Source organism: Alosa sapidissima, chromosome 3 (assembly GCF_018492685.1).
Source record: "Alosa sapidissima isolate fAloSap1 chromosome 3, fAloSap1.pri, whole genome shotgun sequence".
In the NCBI taxonomy this organism is placed as follows: Eukaryota; Metazoa; Chordata; class Actinopteri; order Clupeiformes; family Clupeidae; genus Alosa; species Alosa sapidissima.
The window spans coordinates 16,960,681-16,975,676 of NC_055959.1; the positions used below are offsets into that span (position 1 = coordinate 16,960,681).

A 14,996-nucleotide genomic window follows, 5' to 3' on the forward strand; every position below is an offset into this window, starting at 1 on the left:
TACCCAGATGACTATGCAAGCAAGTCTGGTGTGGCTCTGAATGACCACAAACCCAGGAACCAATCACAACTGCTTAAATCCGCCATTGAGCGGGCTTTATATGACAGACAGAAAAGTATGGTCAGAGATGGTTGATAAAGTACTAAACTATAACTATAGAATCTTTGGGATGGTTCATGGCGGTATGATATATTACTGCAGAAAGGGAGGAAGTACCACCCCTATTCATTTCAATGGCTGATGCTAGGCTAGCTACTTCAGCCAAAAATATACTTTATTGGCAGCTGGAAGTGATTCCCAGGACCAATTGGCATCTGAACTGAGATATGAGAATTGGTCTAACTAGGCTAACAGCGATGCAGAGAAGATGCAGAGAAAATGCTAACTTGCTGCATCTTACAAACATTTCAAATTCTCATGACGAAATGAACATCCAGGGAACACAGCAGACCTGTGCCTTTTTTATTAATATAATTAATACAACAGACTATGAGTGCATAGTGCATAATTCCAACTAGAATTAAATGTAACAAGTATTAAAACAAGATTTAAAAATTGATAGTAGACAACATTAAAAGGAATTAATTGTTAGATATTAATTGTGTACAATATAAGCTGTAATGATCATCAGTTAACCATTTCCCTCCCATTCTACATCCAGACAAGAATAGAATCACAGTGGAATCATGACATGGCAATCACAGTGTGCTTAAGCAGGCATACGGGCTGTGTCATCACTTACACTTCTTATTCCCTGAGTGTAAATAAAACTAAATAAAACAGTCAACATGTCAGTAAAGACCATATTAACTGTGACCTGAAGCAGAGGCTGCAGGTTTTGGGTGAAGAGCTGTATATAGCCACTTATGGGTGGGCCAGCTGACTCTTGAAGCCATAGTTAAGCTCAGCCCCCCCACTGAGAGGCAAGTCGATCCCCGTGCAGAAAGTAGCATCTGCAGCCAAGAACAGGGCAGCCAGTCCACTCTCAGCCTCTGTCCCCATCCGACCCAAGAGCTGTTAGTGATTACAAGGCAACACAAAAATGAATAAGGCCAAAAATCCATGGAAACAGTGGGACTCCTGAGGATATAAAGCTATTATTATCAAGGTCAAAACCATGTCGTTTGGTCATTTCTATGTCTGGCAACAATCATGTCTGTGAAACCAGGGAGAGTTTAAATGATAGATCTTTTACTTCATTTGTTAACGGTGACATCGTCACTAAGGTAATGCCAATTGTTTTCAGTGTTTCAGGGGCAAGGAAAATGTTTTCCTGTTGTGGATGGCTATTTAGTTTGATTCTTGTCTTACCTGTGCATTCTCTCCTTCTTTAATAGTACGCGCTGCATCCTCTGTCTTGGCAGCAAGCTCCCCCCACAAAGGAGTCATCACGTTACCAGGAGAGATGCTATAGAAAAAATAAACAAATGTCAAGGAAGAATAATGGGGAGAGCAGGCGAAGAGATAATGAGTTAGTAAATAGAAACATAGAGAGAAAGAGATCGAGAGAGAGAGAGAGAGAGAGAGAAAGAGAGAGAGAGAGAGACAGAGAAAGATAGATAGAAAGAGAAAGAAAGAAAGAAAGAAAGAAAGAAAGAAAGAGAGAGAGAAAGACTGGCCAATGTTGCGGTTTTAGGACTACTTATTTTGCAACTTTTATAAACGGATCAAAATTACCGTACAGTAAGTAAATAAGTTGATATTTGTATGTGTGCTGTGGTCTGCACATTGGGGAGGGAGACAAATGATGGAAAGAGGGAGACAAAGAGGGAGACAAACACAAGGACTGGCCAAAGACAAGTCTTGGGTGCTCCTTGTTGGTGCCCCCCACCCAATCCCAATCCTCCCCCACCTTTTTTATGCAGCCCTTGCCACTTAATATACTAAACCCCTCTTCTACTGCACTCTTTACCCCCCCCCCCCCCCCCCCCAATTAATGCACAAATAGGCTGACACCAGACATAATTTCACTGCATTTCTTACTTCCAGTAACTATATGCATGTGACAATAAACTTCCTTGTATCCTTGTAACAGATGGATGTTATATTTACCAGTTGACTCGGACATGGTAGCGGCTCTCATCAACAGCCATGGCTTTAGTCATGGCTAAGACTGCCCCCTGGTGAATGAGTTAAGTCAGGTCACACTAAAGCTACAGAAGGTCAGGAATTTCTGGAAGCAACATATATAAGTATAAGTATATACTATATACTTATATAAGACTGCCCCCTGGTGGATGAGATAAGTCAGGTCACACAAAAGCTACAGGTCAGGAATGTCTGGTCCTATACACTACAGATGAACTCACCTTGGTGGCTACATAAGGTACCGCATGCTTCTGTCCAATGGAGGCCACTAGGCTCGCCACGTTTATGATGTTGCCTTGCCTTTGTCGTAGGAAGGGCAGAGCATACTGCAGAGCAAAGTGTTACTATTGCTGCCAAATAGCATGGTCTCACACAAGCCCAGACACGACCATTTTTGAAGCTTTACCGAAACACTTCAAGTATTCAGACCAATCTAGCAACATTCAACAAGGTTAACCCAAATGGGGAAACTGTTTTACTGTCATTTATTGTACCAATGCGTTGTCCTTTCCATATCAAGGTAATTACATAAATTATAGTTATCAAGTTTTCATGTTTCATATGGACAACTAGACTGGAAGCATTACAGGATGACAACTCTGATAAATGTTAAAATTAACTGCTTCATGACAATTTAGCTATCCCCATCCAACAAGCAACCAAGGTTTTACTTCCCAAAAACTAGCTCACTAGCACACTCACAACACTAGCTTTTTGTCTGTTAAGTACTTGTTAAATGCATCCTCTACACTGAGGTATAATTCATGCTCAATGTATAGTTTTCTCAGAGTAGAAATAGAAGAAATAGTTATACCAATATGGAGAGTGTGGGTTGATTGTTTACCTTGGAAGCCAGGAAGTAACCAATGAGATTTAAGTTGAGAAGGTCTCTGAACTCATCTGCTGTGGTGTCATCTGTGGGCTTGTGTGGAGGGTCTGGGGAAGACAAAAAGAGATTAGAGTAAGAGATGGAGAGAAATGAGAGGACAGTAACTAGACATACATAGCAATGGGTACAATTAGGATGTTAGGTGGTTAGAACTAATAGGCTTATCAAGTATGTCTGTTTGTGCTCAGTTTCTGCTTTGAGAGCATAAACAAGGAAACCATCTTATATAGGAAATGAATAACTTGGACCCAAGGCTTCAGATGGAACCTTAAAATACTTAATACTTAAAATAGTTAAACCAGCATAATGTCCGAGGTACAATAATGTTGAGGAAGAATCCATAAAATGATAGATGTGGCATTATTTAATGTGTAAACTAGTATAAAGAGGAGGTTCCTGTTTGATGTGTGCACAGTAACCAGTTCGCCAAGTCAAACACTAGATGGAGACAGCAACTAACAGGAAGCTACTCACGCCATCCTGCATTGTTCACCAAACAGTCTATCTGCCCAAAGTGTTTAACAGTTTCTGCAATCAAATGCTGCAAGAGAAGAGTTTGAGAAATCAGTAGCAAAAAAAGAAAGCTATCAGTGCATGGGACCTGAAATAATCAAATTGTCCTCTGATCAAAAGTAGCCTACGGTACGTTGTGTCACGTGCTACTATTTACTGACCAAAGAAATAGTATGTTACTTATTGCCAACAAAACCGGTTTAGTTGGTTTGCACTAATAAAAATCACTGAAAAGCTTTGTGTGCTCCGTCCTGCTCCTTTGTCCTAGATAGACCTTGGGTCTCCTCATTGACTCAGTTCATTGGTCACCACAATATGATGACAAAATAGAGGTCTAGTCAGATTAACTTTGTTTAAATTTAGACAATCTTTTACACTACACTGAGGAAACATTTTATGATAGAGCACCTTAATGTCATCCTCCTTTGACATATCACAGGATACAAATAGGCAAGTTCCAGGTCCTTTCTTGATTAATTCAGCCTCCAGGGCCTTTCCTTCACTGCCAGCTGGAGAAAGAAAACAGTAATTATTTCCTTGATTAGGCCTATTAGAATAAGCCCAGCATACTGCAAAACAACTCATTTCCAGTTTGAGTATGATCTAATTTTTTATTTTAGTTTTTGGCATGAATCCCTCAAGACATAGGGCTTGAACTCTCTGGATTTGTAATAAGCAATTTCTGTGATAAATTGATTAAACCAGACTTTCTAATGAGGAGACACAGCACTCCATAGAAATGCATGGGGCTAGATAACGCCAATATGGCCGTTGTCTACACATATCCCACCCCTTCCTCGGCAAAACGTCGACATGTGAATACATTGAGCCAATCATATGGTGTGTTGTGAAGACATCGTGCCAATCATGTGTTGTGATCTCGCCGCTGGAGCAAGATTGGTGTCGTGAAGCCTTGCGCACGCGCAGTTCGACCCAAAGACTGTGCCCGATGAGTGCCCATAAAACGTTGGTATATGGCCGCCGAGTGGAGGGACTTGCCTAAAAGGACTTTGATTAAACCTACAAATCATCCTCAGGAAGGAAGAGGCCAAAAAACTGACATGGAAGTAGGGTGTTGCAAGAGAGAAAGAGCAGGATATGACGAGTCAATTATTTGTACTTGTTTGCTCATGAGTGGGTATAGTTAAGGAGTAGCCTATATCATCAAACAACACTCTAATACAAATGCAGAGAAATGAAAATGACCATGACAATGATGGCCCCCATGAGGTCTCATTCCAACAAATCCGGCCGAGTGCCTGATATGAGTTTGACACCCCTGGTCTAAAAGTATGTTAATTTGTGCTGAATGACACATACCCTCCTCCTTGGCACAGAAAACAACCTTGGCTCCGTTTTCCACTGAAGAGGCATACAGTAAAGGGTTGTATTTAATGGCAGTTTTAACAAAATTCAGAGTCCGTTGTCTTGAACAGTGGGAAAGGCAGTCATACCGAAAACTTTAACAATCCCTCTTCCAATCCCTCTTGAGCCTCCTGTAACGATGGCAACTTTGTCACAATAACGCAGAGCAGTGGTGGCCATCCTCGCAATATTATGCTACACTTTCGTTACCTAAGAACACAGTAAAAGTCCGTAGCAAGATCCTTTCCAAGCTCAAAATACGGTCTATAGCGTGTGACCCCTGATTATCTCGGAGTATAACGGCAATTGCCTATCGTTCGATGTCCTGGGATGACAACACTGCTTTTCATTTTTGAATCACCTGATTTTGGCACTTGTGCACGAGCTCGAAGTTCCCTATAGTCATGAGATTGGCCACAAACCGCACCACAGGGTGTTGTGGGGAATGTAGTTGATTTTAATTGAAAAATATGGTCCATGCGTGTAGCCTGGTGTTTCCCGCAGATAAACCACATGGATATTCAGGATTCTGGACTGGTCAACAAATGTGGGTGAACTTCAGACGTCTTGACGATTGGTTACTGTAGTAGGCCCTACTTTCGTTTTCAATAAAGTCTCATTACGTCATGAGCATCGATGGCCGCGCGATGGTAGCCTATCTCTGGCAAAAAATATGGAATCACTGGGTTAACAAAAATAAAAACAAAACAAAAATTGTAGCCTAGTAATTTCAGGCAAGTTATTTTTCAGATCATGTGGAGGGAATAATATGGAATCACTCAATCTTGAGGAAAAAAATATGGAATCACAAATGTAGATATTCTTGATGAATCAGATTCCAACTTTGTCGAATGGCAGTTGACAGATCAGCTTTGCAGGATGGAGCCTTGTCATGCACTATTTTCTTCAGTTTCCACCATCAATTTCCAGATTCAGACTTTATAGGCTACTGCCCATGCTATTGACTTGATATGTCATTTTTTAAGAATGGTTTTAACACTCTTTGCTCTATCTATGGCAAGATAAAACATCATCCTGGAAAATGAAATTATCACCAACATGTCTTCCAATTAATGGAATGACAAAAGTGTCCACATTTCAACGTATACTTGTGTATTTACTGCAGACGTAATGAATGTCATCTCATCTGGTAATTTACATGCAACCCCATATCATCAGTGACTGTGGAAATTTTCTTGTTTTCTTCAAGCAGTCATCTTTGTATTTTTCATTGGAATGGCACCAAACAAAAGTTTCAGCATAATCTCCTTGCCCTATGCAAATTTGTGATTCATCTCTGAATATCACCCTCATCCAATTATCCACAATCCATAATTGCTTTAGCCCACTGTAACAGAATGGAAATGAAAAATATAAAAATGACTGAAGAAAACAAGACAGTTTGACTCTTTTGTCATCCATCAGCCGACAGGATTTTGGTAATAAGGAAGTAATTTTCCTGGATGATAATGTATCTTGCCATAGAGCAAAGAATGTTAAAACCTTTCTTCAGGAAAGATATGTCAATGACAAGGCAGCAAACAGTCTGGATCTCAATCCCATTAAAAATGTATGGTGCATGCAAATTGAAGAAAAGACACCATCCTGTAAAGCTGATCTGTTAAGTTACAGTTAACAGTAATATGTCAAAGTTGAAACCTAATTGACGAAGAATACTGTTCTACATGAAGTCTATGCCTCAGAGAATTCAAGCGGTAAGAAAAGCCAGAGGAGGAGCAACAAAGTACTGATTATGATGTTTTAGATTTGTGATAATTTATATATTACTCATATTTATATATATATATGTATCATATTTTTTCCCCTCAGGTGGAGTGAATTCCTCAGGATTTTTTTCCTCAGGATTGAGTCATTTGAGTTTTCTTGCAGCTATGTTTAACAAAGCCAGAATGTTCATCTGTTACAGAAAAATATTTTTGAGGCACATCTGTGATTTGTCTTTTTTTCCCTAAAAAATAAAACAGCTGAATGAACATCCTCCAAGAGTGGTGATTCCATAATTTTTGCAAGGGGTTGTATATATTTTACATTTTCTCTAGTCGGCCTATATAACTTGTGTAACTGGAGGCTAAAAATAAAAATGTTCCCTTTCTCAACCACTAAAAAAAAACTATTTGGTCTTAAGTCTCATGCATAATTTGTAATACAGTATAGCTTAATAACAGTCTAGACTGGCCTAAAAATGGTCTGAACATTTTAAGTTACAGTTAACAATGATATTTGTCAACTGGATTTGGACCCCGGGAGGGCCTCATTGAGAGATTTTGTTTCGAGAAAATGTGCGCTTGTTTTAAGCTCAATTGTAGGCTACCCTCATTATCTCATATACTAATTTTGGTATAAATTGTTTGCTCATTTTGCTAAATTGTGCACTAATTTTAGTAAATTGTGTGCTTGTTTAACAAAATTGAGTAAAACGAGTGCACGATTTAGCAAAATGAGCACACAATTTAGGAAAATGAGCTCACAGTTCAGTAACACAAGTGCACATTCTTTCGACATATAAAAAAAATTGCAGTGACACCTCCTGGGTTCCTGAAGGAAAACATGTTATATGCAACTCCAACAAGACACACACGCACACCTGCCAAAGTATGGCAGGTGTGAGCATTATTTCAACAACGTGTGTGCGAGTGTAAGTGTGTGTAGGTCTGTTGGTCTTGTTGTGAGCAGAGGCAGTGACATTTGAGTGGGGGGCAACGAAGAAGGTTGTGAGGAGGCTTGAGGGGGTGCTGATGGGGTCAGGATTGAATTTCGACATGACAGCATTCTCACAGGGACTGTGTGAGCATGAGAGCGAGAGAGAGGAGAGACTGAAGACAGTGACCCACAAACAAGTTTAACTATCCTAACTGGACCGCCCCAGGCTGTAAGATCAACACACCCCTGAATCCCCATGGAGGAGTAGGAGAGGCTTAGAAAAAAGCCACAGAGAGATCCTAAAGTGGGGTAGTAGTGAGAAAGAGAGGCAGAGAGGGAAAAAAGATTGGAGAGAGACAGAGAGAGAGGCGCAGGAGGAGCAGAAGGCCCCCCCATGGACAGTAAGGGGAAGACAGAGACAGTGACACACACAGAGTGACAGACTGACTGACTCAAACCCAGACTGTGTAAGGTGGGTGCAGATGCCACATGGTGTTGTGCAGGGAGTCAAGGCGTAGCAACTGTCCCGGCTGTGATTAGTCTGAATCTGGCAAGGGTGAGTTAGACAAAATAAACTGACACACACACGCACACACACACACACACACATAAAGAGACATGCACGCACACATGCACACCCAGCCAGCCAGACATTCTCTCTCTCACATAGACACACAAACATAAGCACACAAGAACGCACACACGCAGGCACACACACACACACACACACACACACACACACATACACACACACACACACACACACACACACACACACACATGCACTTGTCTACTTACAACCCTTACTCTCCTGTGCTGGTGTAAGCTTGCTCTACTACTAATATTAATAACTTGTTTGATTAGTTTAACTTGGCATGATGGATTGTGAGTGAGATTGATACTTTAAATATTGTTTATTGTGATGATGAGGTACTGAATATAAAAAAGTTAAATATTTTAAACTTCTAATTTGTAACCACTGTGATATGGAGTCAGCAGTTTTGAGTTATAGCCTGTACTTGGTTCTAATAGCGGGAAAGGGTGCTGACTGACATTAATTTTGGAATGTCAAATCTTTTTAAGAATTAAGACTACATTAATGTTAACATTAAAAACAATTACATTTTACATTTACAATTAAATTACATTTAAAAATGGGCTGCTATGTAAATTTTAGATTGAGATCTAATGTAACAATATGGTTCAAATTCAGTTGTGCTCATTTTTATAAGTTTTTCTGATTACTAATATATTTTGTTTATGACCAGAGACTTGAATAATATTGTAACTGTATTGCATTTGACCTTGACCTTGATAATTATACATCCACTAATATATTGTGTTTTGTACATTGAAATAACTTTTCTTTGACAGGACAGTATAGTCAATTTTTTCTTGTTTTTTTTTATACACCTTTTGCACTTCTGCACTTATTTGTTGGTAATTTATTTAGTATTTTTCAGTCAACTCCTGTTTCAAACTCTTTCAGACTGAGACCAGCATAGCGAGTCACTACTTGGACAATGGACAATCATAACCAAGACGGCGATGAAGGGGGGACAGGAGAGGATGGCAAGAAGCTCTTCATCAGCATGGACGAGAGTGATAAGAAAAGCAAGGAGCAGCGCAACAAGGCCGAGAAGGGCGAGAAGGAAGAGCAGCTGAGCCTGTCCGATAAAGAGAAGGAGGGCAAACGCGAGAGCCGGCGCTCAGGCTCGCTGTGGCGCGGAGGCTGGGCGCTGACCGAGCGCCTGGCCATCAACGTGTCGGGCATGCGCTACGAGACGCAGCTGCGCACGCTGGCGCAGTTCCCCGACTCTCTCCTGGGCGACCCGCGCCGACGCCTGCGTTACTTCGACCCGCTGCGGAATGAGCTCTTCCTGGACCGCAGCCGCGTCTGTTTCGACGCCATCCTCTACTTCTACCAGTCAGGCGGCCGCCTCCGTCGGCCTGCCAACGTGCCCCTGGACGTCTTTATGGAGGAGCTGCGCTTCTACGAGCTGGGCGAGGAGATCGTGACACGCTTCAAGGAGGACGAGGGCTTCCCCAAGGAGGTGCCGCGCCCGCTGCCCGACAACGAGGTCCAGCGCAAGCTGTGGATGCTCTTTGAGCACCCGGAGTCGTCGAGCGGTGCTCGCATCATCGCCATCATCAGCGTCATGGTCATCGTGGTGTCCATCCTCATCTTCTGCCTGGAGACACTGCCTGACTTCAGACAGGAGAAGGAACGGAGAGAGGTGAGACGCTGGGAAGTGAGAGTGTGTGTGTGTCTTTGTAGGTGGTGGTGGTGGTGGTGGGGGGGCCTGCAAAGAAGTTCTGCAGAGAAGAGAGGTGAAAGGGTGCATTGTTCATCCAAGAGTAAGACAGCAGCCAAGAGGATATAGGTGAGGAAAGGTAAGATATCAAGGGGAATCAGACAGGAGTGAACAATGAGGGAGGAACACATGGGACAAGTGCCAAAGGGTGACCAAGAATAAGTTTGATGTGACAGCAGAAGCAATGAAGCACTTAACTGCACATTATCAATAGCTGATGACAGTTGGTGAATGTGAATTACAAGATGTGGCACATTAACACTGAGTGAACAAACAAACACAAGGGCTATAGTGATCACACACATATACACACACACACACACACACACAAAGACACACACAGAAAATCTCTCACACACACATACTTCTCCTCCCTAAGTGTGAGCCATAGGGGGCTAATCATGTCACATCACATGGTGAGGAGGACAGACAAACATAGAGGTCAGGGGGCCAGGCCTGGGTTCAAAGTGCATGCGCTGCTGGGAACCTGAAGAGAGTGAATGGAAAAAAATGACAAGAAAGAGACAGAGATGGAGAAGGGTAGAGGGAAAGTGAGAGACAGGTTAATGCTGAGATTATTTTAGCCATGTCGTTAAATCTGATACACATAGATTGAGGGAAGGAATGGCAGGGAAAGGAGAGGAGGGTGAGAAGGTGGATCAGTTGGGGGCCAAGAAAGAAAAACACCGGGGTAAATGGAGTCCCGCTGGGGTAAAAAAGGGGGGAAACAGTCGGAAAAGGGAGAGAACAAGATGATGTTGAGAGAAGGCAGGGTGAAGAGTGAGCACGTGGAAGAGAGGCGGGAGAGAGAGGGGGCGCAAGACAGGGAGGTGGGTAGCATTCAGACATGTTAAATTTGTTTCTTAATCTCGGTCCAACTGCACTGGCTTCTGATGATCTCGGCGTCTTGCCAAGGAAGCAGCAGTCGGGACGGTGGGCGATGATACGGGAGTGTGACTCTGTGTGTGTAAGTGAGAGAGGGAGTGAGAGAGAGAGTGAGAGAGAGAGAGAGAGAGAGAGAGGGACAGAGAAAAAGAGTGAAAGAGAGAGGGGGGCAGGCATGAAGTATGGAGCAGGGGCATGATCTTAAGTTACACCTTCGAGATCTAAGGCAGACTATATATAGAGGAAGGACAACCCTAGGAGCACATCAACACATAAACGGCAGCCTGTATTAATAAACACACTGACTCACGGGCTGAAAGAGGCATGGAAAGAGTCTTTGAGACCACCTATTTGATGACTGGCACAAAATGATATTAACCTCTCATGCTGACAAGATGTCTCTGGATTTTTGCGAGTACGCATGCATGACACCATAGAACATACACCACGTTCCAAGGTACAGACAGTAAATATAATCACAGTGCATACACTTTCGTGAATGTGCACACACTAATATACACAAGCTCATATTTATGCACACTAAATACATATTCACAAATTTGACATATTTTTGAGAAATTTTGTGAATTATACAGTATGAGGTCAATGTACAAATGCTGACTTAAACATGGTTTGTTATTAGACATAGCCCTCTTTTATGGGGTGATAAAGAGAAAGAAGCTGCAGGTCACAGTTTGTGAACCTCACCAATGTGACAGAACCCCCTGACCTGTAAGTGGGTGAGGAAATTCCTCTCAAAATTGCTTCTGCCAGTTATTGCTTCTCAAAGCTTTTTAGGCTCTTAGACTCACACAATACCATAATTCACACACACTAATCATTTGTACTATTAGATGTGTTATGTTTCCTTATCCTTAATATAGTATATAAATGCACCCACATATCATAGGCACATAGATATTCTCAAAGAGCGGAACAATTTCTCAGTCATCATATCTTTTAATGGAACACGCCATTAAGGACTTATGTGTAGTCTCTGGCAAGAAATAGAAGGGAGGGATGTCCTCCATCTCATGTATAAAAACGCACACTAGTCAGAGGGCAGTTAAGGGTAGAAGGGCTTTCCCATGCCCCCCTCAGACAACCTTCACATACTGCCACACTTATCATAATATTTATAACTAATAATCTGAGGTGTATGATATTCAGGCAGAGGTGCAGAGCATATATGTTTTGTACCATACATTAAACAAATACATACATATTCCACATGCGTCATCGCAGTGCACCTTTACCCAGCATGATGCAAACTTCTGGGTACTCAGATTATTACCCAATAGGCTGTTGTGACAACCGATTGACTTCAAGTCATCCCTTGCTGCTTTAGAGGGGTGCCTAACACTGCCTTACGGTATAAATGAAGTGTTAAATTCCAGCAGCTCGAAGGCGTGTGCTGTTCCACAAACTTACGCCAAGCTTGTGGTGTTTTTCTTCCAAGAGTGTAAAAATAGACTAACACATTGATTTCAAAATACAGTGAAGAGATAAGTTAGTGAGTAGTAAGACAGACAGATAAATGGATAGAGAGAGAGAGAGAGGAGAGGGAGTGTAAAACAGAGCAGGAGAGAGATATGATAGTATAGGATACATGTTGTGAAAGTCGCAGCCGCCCAGTAGTGAGTGATGTGTTCATGACACATGCTCAGTGCTGGAGAAGACACACAGTCTTGCACTTTTTTTACCCACTCCATTCTTTTATTTTCACTTTTCCTTTTGATTTGTCTGGTGCCATTCGGCACTCTTAAACTTTCTCTGCCTTGTTTCTGCCCCTGCATGTAATTACACCCATTTCTTTAATTGTGAACTTATCGTGGAGTCAAATCACTCTCTCACTAACTCTGTTAGAAAGGCTGTTAGTCTAGATTAATTGTCTTACAAGACTAAATGTTATGACTTTAAAAACAAACAGAAGTGCTGTGTGCTCATGACTCCCTATCGTCACACAGTATTCCCCTATTGTGTTTCTTCTCTTCTTTACCTAGCAACACAGAACGATACCCCACCCTCACATCCCCAACACCACCATCACGGTGCCTTCAGACAGCACGCCCTTTGACGACCCTTTCTTCGTGGTGGAGACACTATGTATCTGCTGGTTCTCCTTTGAGCTCATCATGCGCTTTATCTGTTCGCCCAGCAAGATGAGCTTCTTCAAGGACGTGATGAATGTCATCGACTTCTTCGCCATCATTCCCTACTTTGTGACGCTGGGCACTGAGCTGGTGAGCACCAAGGGCCAGCCTCCCACCATGTCCCTGGCCATCATCCGTGTCATCCGTCTGGTGAGGGTCTTCCGAATCTTCAAGCTCTCACGCCACTCTAAGGGCCTGCAGATCCTGGGCCAGACGCTGAAGGCCAGCCTGCGCGAGCTGGCATTGCTCATCTTCTTCCTCTTCATCGGCGTCATCCTCTTCTCCAGTGCCGTCTACTTCGCCGAGGTGGACAGCCCGGACACCTCCTTCACCAGCATCCCTGAGGCCTTCTGGTGGGCCGTGGTCTCCATGACGACGGTGGGCTACGGTGACATGTACCCGATTACGGTCGGCGGCAAGCTGGTGGGATCCATGTGTGCCATCGCCGGTGTGCTCACCATCTCGCTGCCCGTGCCCGTCATCGTTTCCAACTTCAGCTACTTCTACCACCGCGAGATGGAGTGCGAGGACACCAACGAGTACACGCACGTCAGCACCTCCCTCTGGGAGGACGAGGAGCACGACCAGGAGGAGGAGTACATGGACAGGGAGGGCATGGAGGGGGAGAGTGACTATGCACCCCTGGAGGGGGGCGGTGGCACGGGGAACAGGGGCATCTGCGGGCCTCTTAACGGAACACTCCTGGCGGGACTGTGCGCCGGGCAGCGTGAAGACTTCCTGGGAGGCAATGTGTACCTTCGTGAGCCACTGGTAACACAGGTGTGAGGTGGGACGACAAAGTAGGAGAGGTGAAAAGAGATAGAAATGAAAAGGTGGTAACTTTGGGGCGAACACAGACTTGTATATTCTATCTCAGACATGACAGAAGAAAGTAGAAGAGAGGCAAAGAATGGACTTTGTCACTAATACTACTTACACAATGACTGATTTAGAAATACCATTTTACGCACATCAAATAGGGGTGTGTATAGAATAATGTTTTATATTACTGAAAACATTTAACAGGCTCCACAGATCAACATCACACATTAAAAGTCATATACAAAAGTTAAAGCATAGAATATTTATATATTGTCTACTATTTGTACTTTAAATGTTATGTAATTATATATGAATTATATATATATTATATGAATTTGAGGAAAAGTTAGAGAAATTAAATAAAATTGCGGATGAATTGCAATTCTGTTCAAATTGAGAAGTTTGAGTGTTAGAACAGGATAAGCTAACACTAATATCACCGCTGCAGTGTAATAACAAATAAATATAAAAATAAACATGTAAATAAAATATTTATCTTGAAATACATTGTCTCAAGCGTGAGGGAACAGCTTCCCCCATGGTGTTAACTGACTTTTTATAGCTGTCTCACTGGCATGCCACAGAGGTCAATGTTGCACATGTATATGATCCGTATCTGTAGACACTTGTTTGTTGTCAAAACAACCATCATCATAAGGGGGGCAGTGGTAACCAACTAACCAATAAGTCTTAAGTGCGTAAGTCCCCACTGGTGAATGATTCTTACAGAGATATTACATTATGTGTTCTACTGCCAGCCAATGACAATTTTAATGTACTGTTTTAAATTAGTGTATTTAGTGTGATTCTGTAAATGTACTAGAATGAGAACAATTGCATAAACTAAATATTTGTATTGAATGGCTCAGTGAGCTTGTGTGAATCAAATGTGTGTTTGTGTGTGTGTGTGTGTGAGAGAGTGTGTGTCTGTGTGTGTATGTGTGTGCAGTATGATGTGTGGACTGTCAATGAGCAGATAGTTGTGTGGACACTATGTTCTATATTATGTAAATGTATTTAATAAAGATTACCTTTAACATCTTCACCAATGTATGGGCTACATGATTTCTTCAAACAGACCTCCAACCTGCTACAAAAAACCATTAGGTTTATTGTTCATCAAACATTAAGTGAAGTGTTCAATGTTTTAGAAAGGCACTTGCTCAATACCCACTCATATTACGCAACCGTCCGTGTGTGTAAAAAAACATTATTAGGCTACTTAAAGCTAGGGTTACAATGGAATGTCTATCTGACATTTGTTAACCCTTCTAATAAAATATTGCTGGCTGCTAGACTTAGCTG

The 14,996-nt window shown here is 42.2% G+C and overlaps 2 protein-coding genes across 4 annotated transcripts; one reads left to right on the top strand and one right to left on the bottom strand.

Moving 5' to 3' along the window:
* Positions 1–426: 426 nt before the first annotated feature.
* Positions 427–5,240, bottom strand: hsd17b14 (hydroxysteroid (17-beta) dehydrogenase 14). Its single transcript, XM_042087589.1, has 9 exons — positions 4,945–5,240; positions 4,811–4,852; positions 3,899–3,999; positions 3,452–3,518; positions 2,933–3,024; positions 2,310–2,414; positions 2,053–2,120; positions 1,312–1,408; positions 427–1,014 (listed from the first exon to the last, which is right to left on the bottom strand). The coding sequence occupies exons 1-9, from the start codon at positions 5,033–5,035 to the stop codon at positions 865–867; spliced, it is 813 nt and encodes a 270-aa protein (XP_041943523.1). The 5' UTR covers positions 5,036–5,240; the 3' UTR covers positions 427–864.
* Positions 5,241–7,721: 2,481 nt separating this feature from the next.
* On the top strand, positions 7,722–14,736 carry LOC121706106 (potassium voltage-gated channel subfamily A member 7). 3 transcript variants are annotated; one of them, XM_042087584.1, is made up of 3 exons: positions 7,722–8,072; positions 9,006–9,753; positions 12,720–14,736. In XM_042087584.1, the coding sequence occupies exons 2-3, from the start codon at positions 9,040–9,042 to the stop codon at positions 13,653–13,655; spliced, it is 1,650 nt and encodes a 549-aa protein (XP_041943518.1). In that variant the 5' UTR covers positions 7,722–8,072; positions 9,006–9,039; the 3' UTR covers positions 13,656–14,736. The 3 variants fall into 3 exon arrangements, with proteins under 3 accessions (XP_041943518.1, XP_041943520.1, XP_041943519.1); XM_042087586.1 differs by having other exon boundaries at positions 7,722–7,988; XM_042087585.1 differs by lacking the exon at positions 7,722–8,072 and adding an exon at positions 8,212–8,337.
* The last annotated feature ends 260 nt before the right edge of the window (positions 14,737–14,996 follow it).

Coding starts and splice junctions, on each gene's coding strand:
- hsd17b14 (XM_042087589.1), bottom strand. CDS start 5,035: ATGGCCACCACTGCTCTGCGTTATTGTGACAAAGTTGCCATCGTTACA. Junction 3,025..3,451: donor GGTGAACAATGCAGGATGGC/GTGAGTAGCTTC, acceptor TGTCTTCCCCAG/ACCCTCCACACAAGCCCACA. Junction 1,409..2,052: donor TACCATGTCCGAGTCAACTG/GTAAATATAACA, acceptor TTTTTTCTATAG/CATCTCTCCTGGTAACGTGA.
- LOC121706106 (XM_042087584.1), top strand. CDS start 9,040: ATGGACAATCATAACCAAGACGGCGATGAAGGGGGGACAGGAGAGGAT. Junction 9,754..12,719: donor AGGAGAAGGAACGGAGAGAG/GTGAGACGCTGG, acceptor TTCTTTACCTAG/CAACACAGAACGATACCCCA.